General features: G+C 47.9%; 1 protein-coding gene across 1 annotated transcript; it reads right to left on the reverse strand.

Moving 5' to 3' along the window:
- Window positions 1–4,405: 4,405 nt before the first annotated feature.
- PRNP (prion protein (Kanno blood group)) lies at window positions 4,406–9,625 on the reverse strand. Its single transcript, XM_065856836.2, is given in 4 exon segments — window positions 4,406–6,458; window positions 9,432–9,461; window positions 9,464–9,604; window positions 9,607–9,625. Coding segments are annotated over 4 exon segments (951 nt in total). The 3' UTR covers window positions 4,406–5,697.
- Window positions 9,626–17,281: the final 7,656 nt, after the last annotated feature.

The following is a 17,281-nucleotide window of genomic DNA, read 5'->3' on the forward strand; positions in this document are numbered from 1 at the left end:
GGGTGGGTCAGGCCTGGCACCTTCCAGCGGGGCCGCTTGGGTGGAAACGCTGACACAGGGATGCTGTGGCCAGGGGGGCTCTGCTCTTTCAAAAGGCTTTTGTCAACAACGGCTCCTGCTATTTTGGGGCTGGTTTTGGGGCCGCGATGGCTCAGCAGCTTCGGTACAATGAGGTTGTTTGCTCAGGGGCTGCAGGGCGGGGGATGAGGGGGAACCGCATCGCGATGCTTTGCGGCGGGGTGGAAAAATGAACGTACGAGTTTGCTGGGGAAGTTGGGAGCGTTTGGATCACACATAAATGATATGTAGTAAAAGGCGTATAGGTGAGGTTCTCAGGGACATGGGGCAGTGTCAGCGTTGGGGTAATGCTTGGACGCGGTGAGCTTGAGAGGCTTTTCCAACCAAAATGATTCTATGATTGAATATGGTGGATATATTTGATATATTGAATTATTAACTTTATTCAGTGTAGGTTGGCCTAAACGTAAGGCATGGAGCTCACTCTCCCTCCTTGTGCCCCTTTGGCAGGTCAACAGGATGAGGCCCCGCGACGCCTGGTGCTGGGCGGCCATGCTGCTCCTCGCCCTCTTCAGCGATGGCGCCGGCGGCCGCCGCGGCGCCGGTGGAAGAACCGGGGGCCGAGGAGGTGTCGGCGGCACCGGGGGCCTCCGCGGGGGCTTTCGGGCCATGTCCCGCAGCGCTGGCCCCCCGGGCCGCAGCTCCAAGGTGGCGGGGGCCATCGCGGCCGGCGCCGCCGCGGGGTACGGCATGGGGCTCTTGGGGCGCCCGCGGCCGTCCCGCTTGGGTCACGGTGTCCCTGTGGCGCGGCAGCCCCCGCCGGCGGGTGGTTTCCATGCCCCAAGTTGGCCGGACATGAGTGGCAAGCGGGGACCCCCCAGCCGAGCCACCAGGGACGGGCGCAATGGTTTCAGCCCCGCTTTGCTGCTGGCACCCGCCGTCTGCTTCGTCACCCACGGGCTGCAGCGCTGAGCGCCGGGAGGGGACCACGGGTGACCCCCTGGCCGACTGAGCCCACCGGGGTTTCTTGGTGAATGACTTTCCTGGGAGATTAGATGTGGCTTGGGGAGGTGGAAGAGACGCTCCGCCGCTGCCTCAGTTTCCCCCCGGACCTGGGCACCCATCGCCATGGTCACCCGGACCCTGCAAACCCCATCTGCGAGAGCACGAACACCAGAAATCCAGCCCTGCGAGGACGTGTGGGGATTTGCACCCGGATTGACGCTTGGCTCTGGTTTCCCGTTGTGTGGCTTTACCGAAAAAATGCTCCTTTCCGCCCAAAAAAGAGCGTTGGGACTCCATGGGGGATGGGGGGGATGCGGGGCTTGAAAATGGACCCCTCCACCTTGCAATAAAGTTTGGCCTTGAGACACCCTCTTGTTTTTGAACCAGATCCAGCGTGTTTAGCACTGGTAGCAACGCAAGGAAGAGCCGTATCGTCAAGGGACGCTGCGAGGGGTGAGCGTGATGCTTGGGGACAAACCTGCCCTGTCCCATCCATCTGGCTTTGAAATGGGCAAAAAACCCCAATCTTCAGCATCCTCAACCCAAAACACCCCCAGCTGTTTAACTGACCCTCCCTCAAGTGCTTTATATTTGGCAGAGAGGAGGCAAATCCTCTTTGGGAAGAGTGGCGGAGCTTTGGGGAGGGATTTATTCCCCTCTATCATCTGCATTTTTGTCTCTAGTCGCCTCTTTGGGTGGTTAAACCTTCCCTAAAACCCAGTTTAGCTGCAGCAGCTCAAGCATTGCTGCGGGCGAAGAAGATAAGAAGGCACCAAGTGAAATATTTGGGATCCCCATGGGCAGCCGCAATCAGTGTCCTCCAGTGGTCAAGTCCCTCCCTCACTGGGGCATTTATGAGCCTGGACGTTTGCGAGTGGGTCATCTCCTCTTAGAACCAGTGTTTTGGGGGGTATTAATATCCTTATAGTCTCCCCAGCAGAGCTGTTGGGTTGGGTCTCAGCTCTTTTGAGAGGTTAAATGAGCCCTGGGTGATGTACGTTGATTTTCCGGGTTCTTTTACACTAATTATTTCCATTCTACAGAAGTTATTTGGCTCCTGAGGGATTTAATAGGTATTGGAGCAGGTGGGGGTGGGATGGCCCTGAGGTCCATGCTCTTACAACCATCCAAATTGCTCAGATTAATTAATATTATTTACGTAATCTATCTGACAATCTCTCCACTGGCATAGGGGCAGCTTTTAGGCTGAACAAATCCAGCGAACCCTATCATGCAGCAATTTTATTCCTTAAAATCTGCTTGTTTAAAATAAACCCAGCAGAAACTTGAGCCACAGCTCAAATCCGCATTTTTCCAACATATATTTTGCATCCAGATGTATATTTTATCTTACATTTTGATGTCTGGATGCTGTCAAGAGCACCTTCCATTCACAGCCCTGATTTGCAGCCTGTGGGATGATCGCACACTTCCCAAATTCCCCAATTTTTCTTGTTTTCCCCCTCCCCTTGTTGTGCAAATACGGGGATACGCTCCGACCCACCCCCCAATTTAACTTCCAGCCCTTGCGCTGCAGGAAAAGGCCTTAAAAGTGATTAACGTCCTCATTAATCACCTTGTGCTGGGAGTTTTGGGGTTGTATGTTAAGATGGGGAGATGCTGAGATGTTTTTCTAGGTGAGAATTTGGAAGCAAAATCGAGGCGTTTTCACCCATTTTGCTCCAAAACAGCAACCGAGCCAGCGCAAAGCTCAGCCTAATTTTGGAGGCTTCTTTGTGAGGCTCGGCTTTGCAAAACCATCCCCGGGGTTGATCCTGGCTGGATTCAGACAGGAGATGGTGCTGTTTGCTCAGCAATGCGACTCCTCTCATCCAAACCCAATAAAACAGGTGAGTTTTGGGTACTCATTTGCATTTTAAGCCTCCAAATGAGACTATTTCTCCTCCACCTCTCTGCAAACTGTCCAGCTCTGGGATGCAAAGCGCCACAGGATGCGGGATTTGAAGGGGAATATAGAAAAACACCCCCCAAAATGACTGTATTTGTACTTTGGGGTGTATTTATCATCAGCTTGGTAAATCAGGAATGTTTCCCATCCTCACCTCACCTACCCACACTGCAGGATTTGGGTTATTTAGCTAATTAAGCAATTAATTTCTCTAGTGAAATGGATCACTCCAAGGGGGTTCTTGGATCCAGTTGTCCCGAAGGACACAAGGGCTCAAGCTGTGTCCTCACGTCCTGCTCGAGCGTTCCCAGAGCCAGAAAAGCTCCAAAATTCCCCCCCCAGCAGTGAGAAAATTACCCCCAAAATCACCATAAACCCCAATTATTCACACACGGCCATGTGCTGGGTAAAAAGATGGGTGCAAAGCAGGGAAATTGAGGATTTTTGGGCTTATCTGAGCATTGCTGATATTGGGGTGCCCTCTGCGTGTGGGGCTGGAGCGGCTGCCCCGTGTTGGGGTGAAATGTGGGAAGATGGGGGTTTGGGGGCTAAAAATTGGCATCTTTGTATTGCTGGCTGCTGAGGTCAAACCCTTTTCAGTGGAACTTACCATGTAGGTGCTTATCTTGGAAAATAGGGGGTTTCCTTGCTTGAAATCACTCTTGTTTTAGCTTGAAAAAGAATCTTAATTAATACAAAGTGGTGTATAAACCTCCCCAATAACCTCACGGGGGGGGATTTATTCCCCAAATCCTCCTTTCCATCACCATTCTGTAAATCAGTTTTGCACAGGGAAGATATAAAGAGTCCAATTTGGGGTTTTACTTGGAACATCATTTAAATAAGCAAATTCTTTAGCATCTTTGTGGGAAAAGGGTTTGCAGCGCAATAAATTGCATCCTACAAAGGCGCAAACCAAACAGGTCCAAGGCTTGATCTTGAGCTTAAAATTAAAGCAGCGTCCAGCTGAAAGGTTCAAATTCTTCCATCTTTTTAATTGTGATTTTTAACTGTTGCTATAGGTTAAGATGCTTAATGGTGATGGTGGTTTAGGTACTTGGGGAGATTTGGAATTATGGCACCTTTAGGTTGGGCTTGGGGCTTCACGTGGAGTTAATCGGGCTTAACGCCACCGGAACAGCAAATGTAAAAACTCTTCTATTAGGCAGAAAATAGAGTAAATAGAAGGTATTATAAATTAATAATTAGAAATGAGCGTTGACTTCCTATGGGGAGGAGAAATCCCTGGCCCCAACCAGCATGTTGGCTTGATTAGGAAGTATTTGTTGGGTGGTAGCGGTCGCATTAATGGGAGGAGAAAAGGTTAACTGAAAATGTGGGTTTTAGGCCAAATTTAGTGCTGAAAGAGAACAAAGGCGCCCACAGGCCGGGGAGGAAGGGACAGAGAGGGCAAAAAATGCGGCTTCTGTCTATGGGGACCAGCGAGAGCTGTTTGCACAAAGGAAACTGATGTGTCTTGGCTTGATCCGTTTTAATTTGTACCCGACGTCGAACACTTAGAAAAGTACCAGAACGGCAAATGTAGTGCATGCACCGTTTACGGATTTACAAAAAACATTCGCGTATCACAAAGTACGGGTTACCTCAAAGCCCTGCTTTTCGGGTGAGTATCCTGAAAGGTTTATTTTCCTTATATTTTATACATATATATATATAGATAGATCTCTTCACGTAGCTTACAACGATACGAAAAATCATTTAGGACGGTGTCATTCAGTGCCTTGCAAGAAAAAATATACACGAGAGATATTAAATAGAACTTGGGGGCGACCGGTTCGACAAGCGCAGCTTCACAGGGGCTCCAGGTTCTGCACAACCCGGCGTCGGCCCAAACACGAGAAGCAAGAATTCACCCGCTGCTTCTACAAATTACTTGCAAAAGGTGATTATTATATTTTTAAGCATCTCTCATCCATCAGGCTTGATTTTCCTGATGCTGTTTGCCGTGGATTTAGCTGGATTTAGTCTCTTGCGACGTTCTGAGCATCCTTTGAGCTGCATCTTAACGTCCTTTAGGTCAAAGTGCCGAAGTTTGAGCGCGACTTGCCATCCATAGCACATCCAAAATAGCTTTTTCTCGGGCCGTAACACACCAAGCGTTACCGTTTTGGGGCTTTTTCGACCGTTCAGCAGCACTTTTTGCCTTTAGGTTAAGAAAGGCAGGGAGGCTGAACTGAAAGCAAAGCGTTGCGAGGGTCGACCGAAACCCAACCAGGGTTGTTTTTGTGTGTTGCTGCAGGAGGCATTTGCAGCATGCAAGGTGCGGAGCGGGCAGGTCCGTATGTACACGGGGAAGGGTGTTTTTTAGGATGAAAGGGTTAAAATCGCAACGCAGCAGCTTGTTGCTGCAAAACCCCATAATTTAGCAACCCAAACGCCGTGCTCTGGGGAAATTGGGCTTGGTGGCAGCGGGACTTGGGGATTAAATAAAACCCCGCTTGTTAGCAAAGAGGGGGTTTGGAAGTGCTCTTGAGGGCCGGGTGAGCTCCTCTCTTGACGTGGTCCCTCTCGGGGTGTCCCCGAGGAGAAGGAACATGGTGAAGGCCATTTTTAGGGCATTCAGCTCCATCACTGTCTTGTTGCACCGGGGACGGGGTGGTATAAGAAATTTTCACGTAAACCGGAGGCGACGGGGAGCGTCGGTGCCCATGCGCCCCGAGGGCTCTTCACCAAAGCAACTGAGAATTGGAGGGCTCGGGGGGTCCCCATGGGGACGCGGGTGACGTCTCGAAGCGGCGGGGGCATCAGTGCAAGACGATGAGGGTGAGGAGGAGGAGAGCGGCCAGGGAGGGGTCGGCGAGGTGCAGCCGGATGCCGGAGGCCAAGCGGTACTCGCGGTACTGCTGGACGCACATCTCCCGGATCACCTTGGTCACCACCTTGGTCTCCATCTCCGTCTCCGTCTGGTTCACCCCGGGCCCGGCGTCCGAGGCGTTTTTCTTGGCGGCGGGGCCAATGTTGTACTCGGTCACCGTGATGTTGAAGCAGTCGGCGACGAAGACGTCCTGCGAGACGGGGCTGCTGTAGTCGCGGTAGTAGACGCGGTTGGGGTAGCGCGAGGCGTTCTCGTCCCACCAGCGGTACTCATCGGGGCTGTCGAAGCGGTAGTGCATCCCCGACATGACGCGGCCCATGGCGTAACCCCCCAAGCCCCCCACCACGGCGCCCGCTGCCGCCGCCCCGGCAACGTGCTTGAGGTTGGTCTTAGATTTGGGGGGTTTCCATGGTTTTTGGTTGTAGTAGCTTCCTCCGCTGGACGGGTTGTAACCCTGGCCCCACCCTGGGTTGTGAGGGTACCCTGGGTTGTGGGGGTAACCTGGATTATGGGGATAACCGGGGTTTTGGGGGTAGCCGGGCTGGCGGGGGTAGCTGGGCTGGCGGTGGCTCCCGGTGCCCCAGCCGCCACCGCTGGGTTTGCCTTTGCCTTTCTTGGAGAAGGCGACGTCGGTCCAGGCGCTGAGGAGCAGGGTCACCAGGCAGCAGGTGACAAGGAGCTTGGCCATGGCTGTGGGGCACAAGGACGGGCAGCGTTAGGGGCAGGAGGCAGAGAAACCGCAGCCGGCGCGAGCGTCATGTATCCTGTTTCCCCAAAAATAAGCCCTACCCCGAAAATAAGCCCTAGCATGATTTTTCAGGATTTTTGAGGATGCTTGCAATATAAGCCCTACTCCAAAAATAAGCCCTAGTTACAGTTCATTAAAAAGATCAATTTAAATAGTGTCCAGGCAGCTGTCCATATAAAAATTGGCATCTTTAGGAGCAAAAATTAATATAAGACACTGTCTTATTTTCGGGGAAACAGGGTAAAACACAGTCCCCTCTAATCCAGCCACAGAATTAATAGCTTAAATGCATGTTTTTCCTCACCAGAGCCCCTTATTTTGATATCTATTTTAAAAATACATATATGCATGTGTGTATATATATATATACACACATTATATATAAGAAGGATAGATGAGGTTCTTAGGGATATGGTTTGACGCCAGAGCTAGGTTATGGTTGGACTCGATCATCTTAAGGATCTCTTCAAACAAAATGATTCTATGATTCCATATGTATAAATATATATATATAGATATCCCCACCTCTCCAACAGCTCCTCTGCTGGTAACGGCAACTTTAAGAGGTGGAAAAAAGGGTTTAGGAAAAATGCTTCACTTGGTAGGTAGGTAAAATAAATTCACTTATTGAACCTGCTCTGTCCAATTGGACGATATAAATGAGATTTCTGCCGTGCAAGAGTGGGTGGTGATGAACAGACTCATCCCACTCCCAAAGCTTTTGGGTACCTGGGGTTGCAAGGGTGAACCCCCCAACCTTACCCTGGAGGTTTTTTTCCCTGAAGAAGGAAATTTGGTGTGTTTTGCCCAATTTCCTGTCTATGTGCAACTGGCCTTAACTGAAAACCAGCATTTTTCTAGTTTAATGTGTTTGCAAATAGCTGCTGGCGTGCCAGGTCTCTCCTATGCTATCTGACGGGATCACAAGGATGAAATCCCAGTTTAAAGAGCCGTTCTCTCCCTGTGTATAATCCAGCCTGTGTGATACACACCAGCACTGCAAATCCTTTGGGAAAGACCTTTGGAAAACACCCCCCTGAGCCACAAACCCCCTTCGGATGCCTCCCTGCAACACCATGGAGCGTTGAATCACCATCACCCTTCTGTTTAATGCGCAAATTCAGCAATAGATAAGGGTTTTCCATCCCATCCAAGGCTGAGATCACCCCCAAAAACCCCACTGTGTGCATTGGGATGCTGGGGAGGGAGAGAAAACATTCCTAGCAAAGTGTGGGTGGGTGTTTCGCAGCACCCGTGGATGCTTCAGATGCAATTGCTGGCTTGTTACAGCGAGAAACAATTAAGGTTTTTTTTTCCTGAATGGGGTTTTTTAGCAGCAATTAATGGCCCAGCTTCCTTAAGACTCATAGCTCAACCCAGTTATTAAGTTTAATGCAGATAAAAGATGACGGTCTCTCGTGAGATGCTGCCCTTGACAGCACCAACAGGCAGGAAAAGAAACCCTGTCAAAATATGCTTGAATTAAGGGCTTTTATGTCAGTGTTTCGGTTGGGATCGTTAGCAAGATTTAATTAAAAGAGAAGATGTGTTTGCCTGTTTCTGGTGACGGGGAGGAAAGCCAGGCCTGGGCTGCTGGCCCAGTGCTGCCTCATTAAAGAAATACAATAAAATAGGGTGTAAGGCACCCTCTTTTTGCCCCACAGCACCCACCCCCTGCGAGCAACGATGGGATTTAAAAACAGTTTAAAAATATCCCGATTATTAATTTATATTATTTTTTTAAGACAGCGAGTCGCCAAATGGGGAGGAAATCAAGCCCTGGATGAAAACAGGTTTTAGCAAAGCCCCGGAGGATATTCCAGCCTGGCAGCCCCGACCTGTTCCTCTAATTGCCTGATAAACAAGGGGAGGGCTCGTTTGCGTTTGCGCTGCTAATTACCGAGCTCCTCGGGCCGCTGAGCTTCACCCCAATAAACGCAGTCGCTGCCATAAACCCCCAGGAGCCACTTTTTGGGCTGGGAGCTGCTTTTTGTCTGCTTGGAAATAACACTTAAGCACGACTGTAATATTATAATTCAATTATATCCTCGAATGGCTTTGCTGATATTTTTTCCTGGCTCTTTTTAACCTTCCTCCCCCAGTTTTTCCCTTCTCTGCGGGCAAACGTAAGCGATGAGGAATTAATTCAGGGGGTTTATATCGGAACGGTTTGTAACCGAGGTTTTATTGGAGAAGCGGAGGAACCCGGGAGCTCGTTCGGGGTGGAGGGGAAGCGGAAAATGGAGGATTTGAGGAGTAATTGCGAGCAGTAATTATGTGCGCAGGGCTGGCGAGAGGGCGGTTTGGGGGTTGGAGAGGAAAACCAACACCCCGGAGCCAAAATAACTGTGGAAATAACCTTGTTAAGGTGCCCTGGGTGGGGAGAGAGAAGAAATAGAGGGAGGTGGGGAAAGGGAAGGTGGGGGGTGATGTGGGGAGGAAGATGCTCGAGGACGGGGGTGTCCGGACCATTTTGGCAATGCTGGGAGGGTTTTGGTTAATGGATGGGGGGTAGAAAATAAGGTTATGGGGAAAGGAGGTTGCGGGGTGGCTGATTTGCTTGCTGAAAATACCCCCCTTAGTTCTGAGAAATCGTTTTGCATTTTTAACGTATATATAAATATAAATCCCCTTTATTTTAAGCGCAGCTGAGAGAAGAAACAAAAACCCTCCGAGGCGGCAAAGGGGGGGAAGAAATTTCCCACCAGCTTTGAATCAGCCCCGAATAAACAAGCCGAGCTCTGTCTCTTAAGGAGGACGCTCGCCTTCGGAGCTGGAAATCCTATTTTTAGGCAGCGATGGTGGGGAAAGAGGAAACCTCCCTATCCCCTTGGTGTTAAACCCCCCTTGCCTGGGGATTTATCCCACCCCAAGCCCCCATGTCTCTATATTCCCCCCACCGCCCCGACACTCACCGGTGGGGAGCCCGTTGCTTTGCTTGGTTCGGGTGATTCAGCCTCGGCCGCGGAGCGATGGGGAGGAATAAATAGCGAGAGGGAGGAGCTGGCTCCTGCGCAGCACAGCCCGGCCAGCATCCACCCTCCATCCTCCTTCCCCGGGGAGAATCCCCGCCAGCACCCCAAAAAATGTTGGCTTCACCCCCCATCATCCCTCCCGGCAGATACGGGCATGGGGGGCAATGATAGCGACCCAACGGGCTGGAAAATTGCAGCGTTCGGATGGTTTATTCAAGAAATATCGATGAATCGGCTGGGTTTGGGGCTGGATTGGAGATCTGGAAAAACACAGCGCGTGGTTTATTCGAAAAGTATCGGTGGGATCGTTAGGGTTTGGAAATCCTGGAAAATTGCAGAGTTTGGGTGGTTTATCAAAAAGATATCGATGGGGTCAGTAGGATTTGGGGCTGGTTTGGGAAAGCGCAGCATTTGGGTGGTTCGTTCAAAAAATATTGATGGGATCGATAGGGCTTGGGGTTGGTTTGGAAATCTTGGGAAATTGCAGCATGTGGATGGTTTAGTCAAGAAATATCAACGGGATCAATAGGGCTTGGGGCTGGTTTGGAGATCTTGGAAAATTGCCACACTTGGATGGTATATTCGTGAAATATTGATGGGATCGGCAGGGTTTGGGGCTGGATTGGAAATCTGGGAAAATTGCAGTGTGTGGGTGCTTTAGTCAAGAAATATTTATGGGATCAATAGGGTTTGGGGCTGGTTTGAAAATCCTGGAAAATTGCCACACTTGGATGGTATATTTGTGAAATATCGATGGGATCGACAGGGTTTGGAAAATCGCAGCACTTGGATGGTTTATCCAAGAAATATCAATGGGATCGACAGAGTTTGGGGCTGGTTTGGGAAAGTGCAGCATTTGGGTGGCTCGTTCAAAAAATATTGATGGGATCAATAGGGCTTGGGGTTGGTTTGGAAATCTTGGAAAATTGCAGCATGTGGATGGTTTAGTCAAGAAATATTGATGGGATCAATAGGGCTTGGGGCTGGATTGGAAATCTTGGAAAATTGCAGCATGTGGATGGTTTAGTCAAGAAATATTGATGGGATCAATAGGGCTTGGGGCTGGATTGGAAATCTTGGAAAATTGCAGCATGTGGATGGTTTAGTCAAGAAATATTGATGGGATCAATAGGACTTGGGGCTGGTTTGAAAATCTTGGAAAATTGCCACACTTGGATGGTATATTCACAAAATATCAATGGGACCGACAGGGTGTGGAAAATCACAGCACTTGGATGGTTTATCCAAGAAATATATATGAGATTGGCAGGGTTTGGGGCTGGATTGGAAAACTGCAGCACTTGGATGGTTTATTCAGAAAGTATCGATGGGATTGGCAGGGTTTGGAAATCTTGGAAAATTGCAGCGTTTGGATGGTTAATTTGAAAGTGGGATTGGTAGAGCTTGGAGCTGGTTTGGAAATCTTGGAAACTTGACACACTTGGATGGTTTAGTCAAGAAATATTGATGGGATTGGTAGGGCCTGGGGCTGGATTGGAGATTTTGGAAGATTGCAACACTTGTATAGTTTATTAAAAGATATCTGTCAGATCAGTAGGGCTTGGGGCTGGTTTGGAAATCTTGGAAAATTACAACACGTGAATGGTTTAGTCAAGAAATATCGATGGGATTGGCAGAGTTTGGGCCTGGGTTGGAAATCTTGGGAAATTGCAGCACTCGTATGGTTTATTCAAGAATATCCATGGGATCAGCAGGTTTTGGGGCTGGCTTGGAAAACTGCAGCACTTGGATGGTTTATTCAAGAAAGATCGATGGGATTTGGAAGGATTTGGGGCTGGTTTGGAAATCGCGGGGTCAGGTTCTGGAAGAGGAATGGATGCTTTTAGTGATGACTGTCTGCAGCTCCAAACCCATTACCCTGTGAAACAGAGAGATGCTCTGCGGGCTGATGGATAGAAAATATAACATAATAAATTAATAATAAAATAGACTCAGGCCTGCAGGGGAAAGACGAGTTTGTCTTGCTTTGGAAGAGTAAAACTCACTCCTGCACAGAGCGGTTGTGCTTTATGTTGATGTACCCTGATATTTAATGGAAGCAAACACCACAGAAGGCAATTAAAAATTATATGGGGGTGCTCATGATGAGCTGGAGCTTTTACAGCACCATTTTACAAAGGATAATAGAGACCTAAAGCCCAGGATGGGGACTTAATCTCATCCTTTAGGATTAGGATGGGCTGCAATAAACGGGTTGAGTGCAGAGCAACGTGGGATGCTCACGTGGTGGTTGGGACATGCAAATGAAGCTTGAAACTAATTGCGCTGAGGCTGATTTTTGGCATGGCCACATGACAAAGCCAAAACCTTATCGAGGTTTTGCTGCCCAAAATATTTGGGCTGGATATGGGCATCCTGGGGATGCTCCAAGCACGGAGCACATCTGGTCATGAAGGGGATTTCCACCCTGATGCTCCATATTCTTTGTCCGTCTGGCTGGATTATGTTAAAAAATCATAATAATAATTTCTATCTGGTAGGGAAATGGGTTGTGCTGGGTGCGGGGAGACATCTGTATTAATTTCCGAAAGAGAAAATTAAATACTGAGGGCAGGATTAAGGTCAGCGAGGCTGTTCAGGCTCTTTCCTACAATACACAGGCGTATTTATGCCTCATGTGAATGCAGAGATGGGTCCTGATTCCCTGGTTCAGTGGGGTCTCTAAAACCCAAAACCAGGAAAAGAAAGAGCACTGGGAATGGGATAGTTGGGTTGAATCCATCCATGGCTTCTAGAAATCAGGATTTTTCCCTAATAATAATGTAATTCAAGGGAAGTTTTGGTCTTGTTTGGTTTATTCAAGAATATCAATGGGATCAGCAGGGTTTGGGGCTGGACTGGAAATCGTGGAAAACTGCAACTCTTGGATGGTTTATTCAAGAAAGATCGATGGGATCCGGAGGGCCCATGGCTTCCAAAACTCACGATTTTTCCATAATAATAATATATTTCAGAGGAAACTCTGGTTTTGTTTGGGGAATTAGAGGAACTTTGTCGTATCTCAGCTGCAAATCGAGCAGGAGCAGCCTATTGACTATGAAATAATGTTTAATTTCTTGCGGATGTTAGCAAAACCACCCAAACCAGTATATCCACAGCATCTATTTAACGGTGCCATGGGCCACACGGGTTTTTATAGCATCTCAGGGTAAAATTCCTGCCGGCAACGAGCCAAGAGCTGCATCGATTGGGAGGTTTGGCCCTTGTTCATCTGCAGCAAAAGGGGCTGGAGGAAGTAATAATGCAGCATTGAGTGTGACGGGGGTTCCTGCCAGGTTAGAAAGCATTAATGGGATGGGTTTGATCTCGTAACAAATGGAAAATGTTGATTTTGCTTTAATGATGAGCTGGGAAAGGATCCGGGTTCATCTGACCCTGCTTTGTTGCTTCTATTGATTGTATTTTTTTATGCTTTAATTCACACAAAGCGTTTCTATTCACATAACTCTGGGTTTGCTCGGAGAATAAGCCGCAGCTTGGGAAGGCAATAAGATAGTTTGTGGGAGATTTTACTCATGTTTTTGGGGTAATTTGGTGGAGTTTTGAAGTCCGTCCCCATCTTGTTGTCAATCCCTGGAGCCAGCAAAAAATCTGGGCTCAAGCTCAGCCCATCTCATTGGGAAACCTCTTCAAACCTTCCAAAGAAGTGGAAATAAGTGCTGCGTTTGGAGCGTTAATATAATGCATTTTGCAGAAGTTAATTTATTTTAAGTAAAACTCCTCTACCTTCGAGTTTTTTCCTTGGGAACCAGATGTCTTGGGTTTATAGTATTCAGCTCCAGAGAAAATGCAATTTGGGGAATAAACGGGGCAATGGCAGCGAAGGGAAGGAAAGCGCCGGGGGAATTCTTTTCCCATCCAAAAGTAAAGATGCCCCTCGGGCCGTTATTTTCCCACGTCAGCGTGTAATTAAAAACCGAAGCTTTATTAGGATATTTTGCATTTTCTTTGGTAAAGCTCGCGGTCCTGCAGACCCCAGGAAGGGCAAAGAAAATAAATGCCATTTTTGGCCCATTTTTAGCAGAAGAAGGGGTTTTCCAAGTGCTGCAGATGAATATTTACCTGCACCGCTATTCTGTATTAAAGTGCAGAAGTGGCAAGCGCAGCTCGCAGATGACGTTTCTGTTTTGCTCTATAAATAAAATAAAAGGACTATATAAATTTTTAGCCTTTTGCTGCGGAAAAGGCAAGAAGCCAGACTTTCCATGCAACACCTTGTGCTGCTTCCAGGAAGGTTTATGGGGTTTTTAGGGCTCTGTTGCAAAGCCAGCATGGAAAAAATAAATCAGTTTATGACTGTTCTAGTCAATGAGACTCATTGCAAACCGGGAGGAGTTTGTCGCTTGGTGTCGAGTTGTTTTTCTCACTCTTTTTGCAATGGGAAGATGTGAACTGCATGCAATGGGAGGCTCCAGTGAGGGTCTATTGCAAGGTGGTTTTTTTTGGGAAAAAGCAGCAAATAAGGCAAGTCTTTTACTCCTTGTGTCTCCGAGATAAAGCTGGATCCTTGCGGAAGCAGAGTAACCGAATTAATTCAATCTGGATTTCCCTTCCGCAAGCAGCGGCAGCTGAAATATAAATTATAGGAGGCTGCGCGCACCTTTTTTCTCTTTACTATTAAACGACTGTCTTAGAAAAGGCTGTAAATGTTTATCCAGCTGCAGTGATCCGATTAAGAGTGTAATAACCTCTGCCCGGGTGCTCGCTGCTATTCCGGGCAGGTTAAAGCTCCTTAGGGATGGGAGGGGAGGGACCCTCCCTGCCCACAGGCTGATGCTTTCCCAATGATGCACCGTGTCTTTAGATGGGGCGCAGCTCCCAAAAATGTCCCTTTGGCCTCACCTGGGGTTGTCAGCATCACCCAGGTGCTAGAAGGTAAAATAACAGTGTTAAAAAAGGGAATTTTATGTATTTTAAAATAAATGTATAGACGTATATATATATATTTCATTTTGGAAGATGCGCTGGTTTTCGGAAGATGCGCCGGTAATAAAAGTGCTTTGAAAAGGGGGGGAAAAACAATCAGTTTTGGGTATTAGGGCCCTTCCTGCTGCCAGCTGGATTAGTTTATGGGAAATAGAGCAAGTCACGCTTGTTCGGGGAAGATGTTTGCTGGCTGATTCACTTTCAGCCCAGCGTTTGGTTCAAAAATAACCCGGCCCTGCGCCTCGCGAGCGAGTTTGTGCCTCTGGGTGAACAATTCCCCGCTGTATCCCGGAGAATGAGCGAGGGGAAGAGCCCGTAACCCATAGAAAGGACTCATTATGCCCTTTCCCATCAATAAATGACAGATGACAGCCCGGCGTTCGCGCTCTTTTAAAACACAACGTCCCGCCACGGAGCTCCGGGAACAAATACAATGCGATAATTCGGTCGTACCCACCAGTTGGCTCCTTCGCAGGAAAAAGTGCTTGTTTCTCTATTTTCCTGCAGGGTCAGTAACACATGACTCACCGGGAGGCTTTTCCTTCGCCTCTTGCCCATTTATTTTTAACTCGTGATCCCCTTGGAAGAGTTTCCGAGATCACGGCAGCCGCGTACGCGAATTATATGACATAACACAGCAACGCTGAGGTCACCTCTGTAAAAATAACCCGGGGATGGGCAAGGGCGCTCCCGTTTCAATATATATATATATATATTTAATATATTAATCATCCATGCCAGCTTCAGATCCCACTTCGGGGAATCACCCCTGTCCCAGAATATGACAGCTTCTTGTAGGAACGTGCCGAAATCCTGGCTGATGGATTAGTATTTAAACATAATAAATAAGAATATTTGTAAATATTATTAATGTAATATTTTTATTTATTATTCTTTATTAATATTTAATGTTGTATTCCCCCAGCAGAGCCACGGGTATTTCTTTTTAACAGAGGTGTGATGGGTTGGAGGGGATGACCCCGTCCTTGGGGCTCCCCGTGTATCCCTGGCTGGGTTGTGTTGGGAAAGAAGCAGGAAAACCGGACTTTTTGGGTGGAAAAAAGAGGCTTTGGGGTGAGATGGGGCAAGCTGAACCCTGGGAAATACAGGCAATTGTTTGCTTTTTAATTAAAAACCCCAAAGCCAAGCAATAGATTGAAACAAGGGCTGGGTTGGAGATGGAGAAATATCTAAAAGAACTTCTATATTCTTCTCTCTGGTGTATGTGTTTTCATTTATGTACATAATTTGGGTCCAGGTCTTCACTCTGTTTATTCATGTGAGAACAAATGGAGGTTTCACACCCCATGACCTGATTTCTAACACGAGCTCGTTGAGGACGAGATGATTAAACCCAACTGCTCACAACACGGTTGTGCAAATTCTCTTAGCTCAGCCGGTGAGTCCATTTCCACCCCGATTTTATCCCCCTCCTTCCATATAAAAGTTTCCCAGGGATCGATTATGGGATCTCATCCCTTTTTCTCCAGTTATGAGAATAAGCAAAGATGAACCAGGCTTGGGAAACATCTGCCCATTGGGCTGGATTTTTAGCCCTTAGGGTCTTTAATGACATTTTACTCCATGATGCGCATCTTTCCACTTTGGAGCATCTTCCAGCTGGGATGTCAGCCCAAGAAAATGCGTGACTTAGTCCAAAGCTTTTCTTTCCCCTAAAGCAAGAAATTAAAGGCTCTTCGTGAAGCTTATGCTGAGCATCCAGCTGATGTTATATACCAAAGAGATATTGTATACCAAAGAGACAATATAGACCAAATAGTCAGGCGTTACATGCCAAATCTGCTCCATATGTTTAATTTTATCTCGGAAGAGGAGCTGCTGATGGGGGAAAGCTTTACCATCGCCGACGTGGGAGCAAGAACAAGCCAATAATTGCAGTTTGGAGCAAGGAAAAGCCCGGAGAGAGACGATGCTGCTCGGAAGATGCTCATGAGTTGTCATGGGCACGATGCTCCCCGTAGTCATCTCCATGGCGACCTCCGAGCGGAGGGGATGCGAGTCGTGCCGTGAGCTTGAACGCTGCTCATGGTGTAAATAAGTGATGCTCGGGATCATCCAAGAGCTTCATCCCCAGGGATGAGAGAGGTTTTTAGCCAGAGCCTGAGGCAGCTGAGATTGCAAACGTTTTGATTTATGACAAACTCAGATTTGCAGTGTCTCCCCTAAGGTATTTCTGGGGCGGGTACAAGTGCACGATGTACTTGGATGAGGCTCGGGTTGTTTGTTTAATCACCTTTAGCCGATGGGATTGGAAAACCCAAATAATATTCCTGCTTCTGGCCCAAGATTATGCAACGGGAATGGATATCTGAAGAAATAAAGCTGTGTATAGATAACGAAGTTGAGTTTTGACCGGCATGTGGAGGAGGAAGCATTTTGAAATGAGCTTTTTCCCCCCAACTCGTTTTTGTGGTAAACAACAGCAAATAGAACCATTTAATACATTCTGGAGCTGAGATGTGCCAGCTTTAGAGGCTGAGCGGAGATGCCAGAGCCGCCAACTCCCTTAAAGGATTTCTCCTTAATTTTATCTCTTTATCTTTTCCAAAGCAAGTCCCAACGCAGCATGAATACCATGGCTTGCAGCCTGCGTGGAGAACGCTGGGACAATAAAATTCCTGTTAAATTTGTGCAGAGTGCTGGCATTACAAGGGAAGAAGCCTATGGGGTTTTCAGGGCTTGGGGTTGCTGTCACGTCCAGCAAAAAGCAAAAAACAAGGGTCAAAAACAGGCTGCAAAGCGTTTTATCTAGTGATGCTTCAAGAAGACGGAGGAAATAGAGGGAATAGAGTGCACTATCAGCAAGTTTGCTGATGACGCCA

This window comes from Patagioenas fasciata, chromosome 26 (assembly GCF_037038585.1).
Source record: "Patagioenas fasciata isolate bPatFas1 chromosome 26, bPatFas1.hap1, whole genome shotgun sequence".
NCBI lineage: Eukaryota > Metazoa > Chordata > Aves > Columbiformes > Columbidae > Patagioenas > Patagioenas fasciata.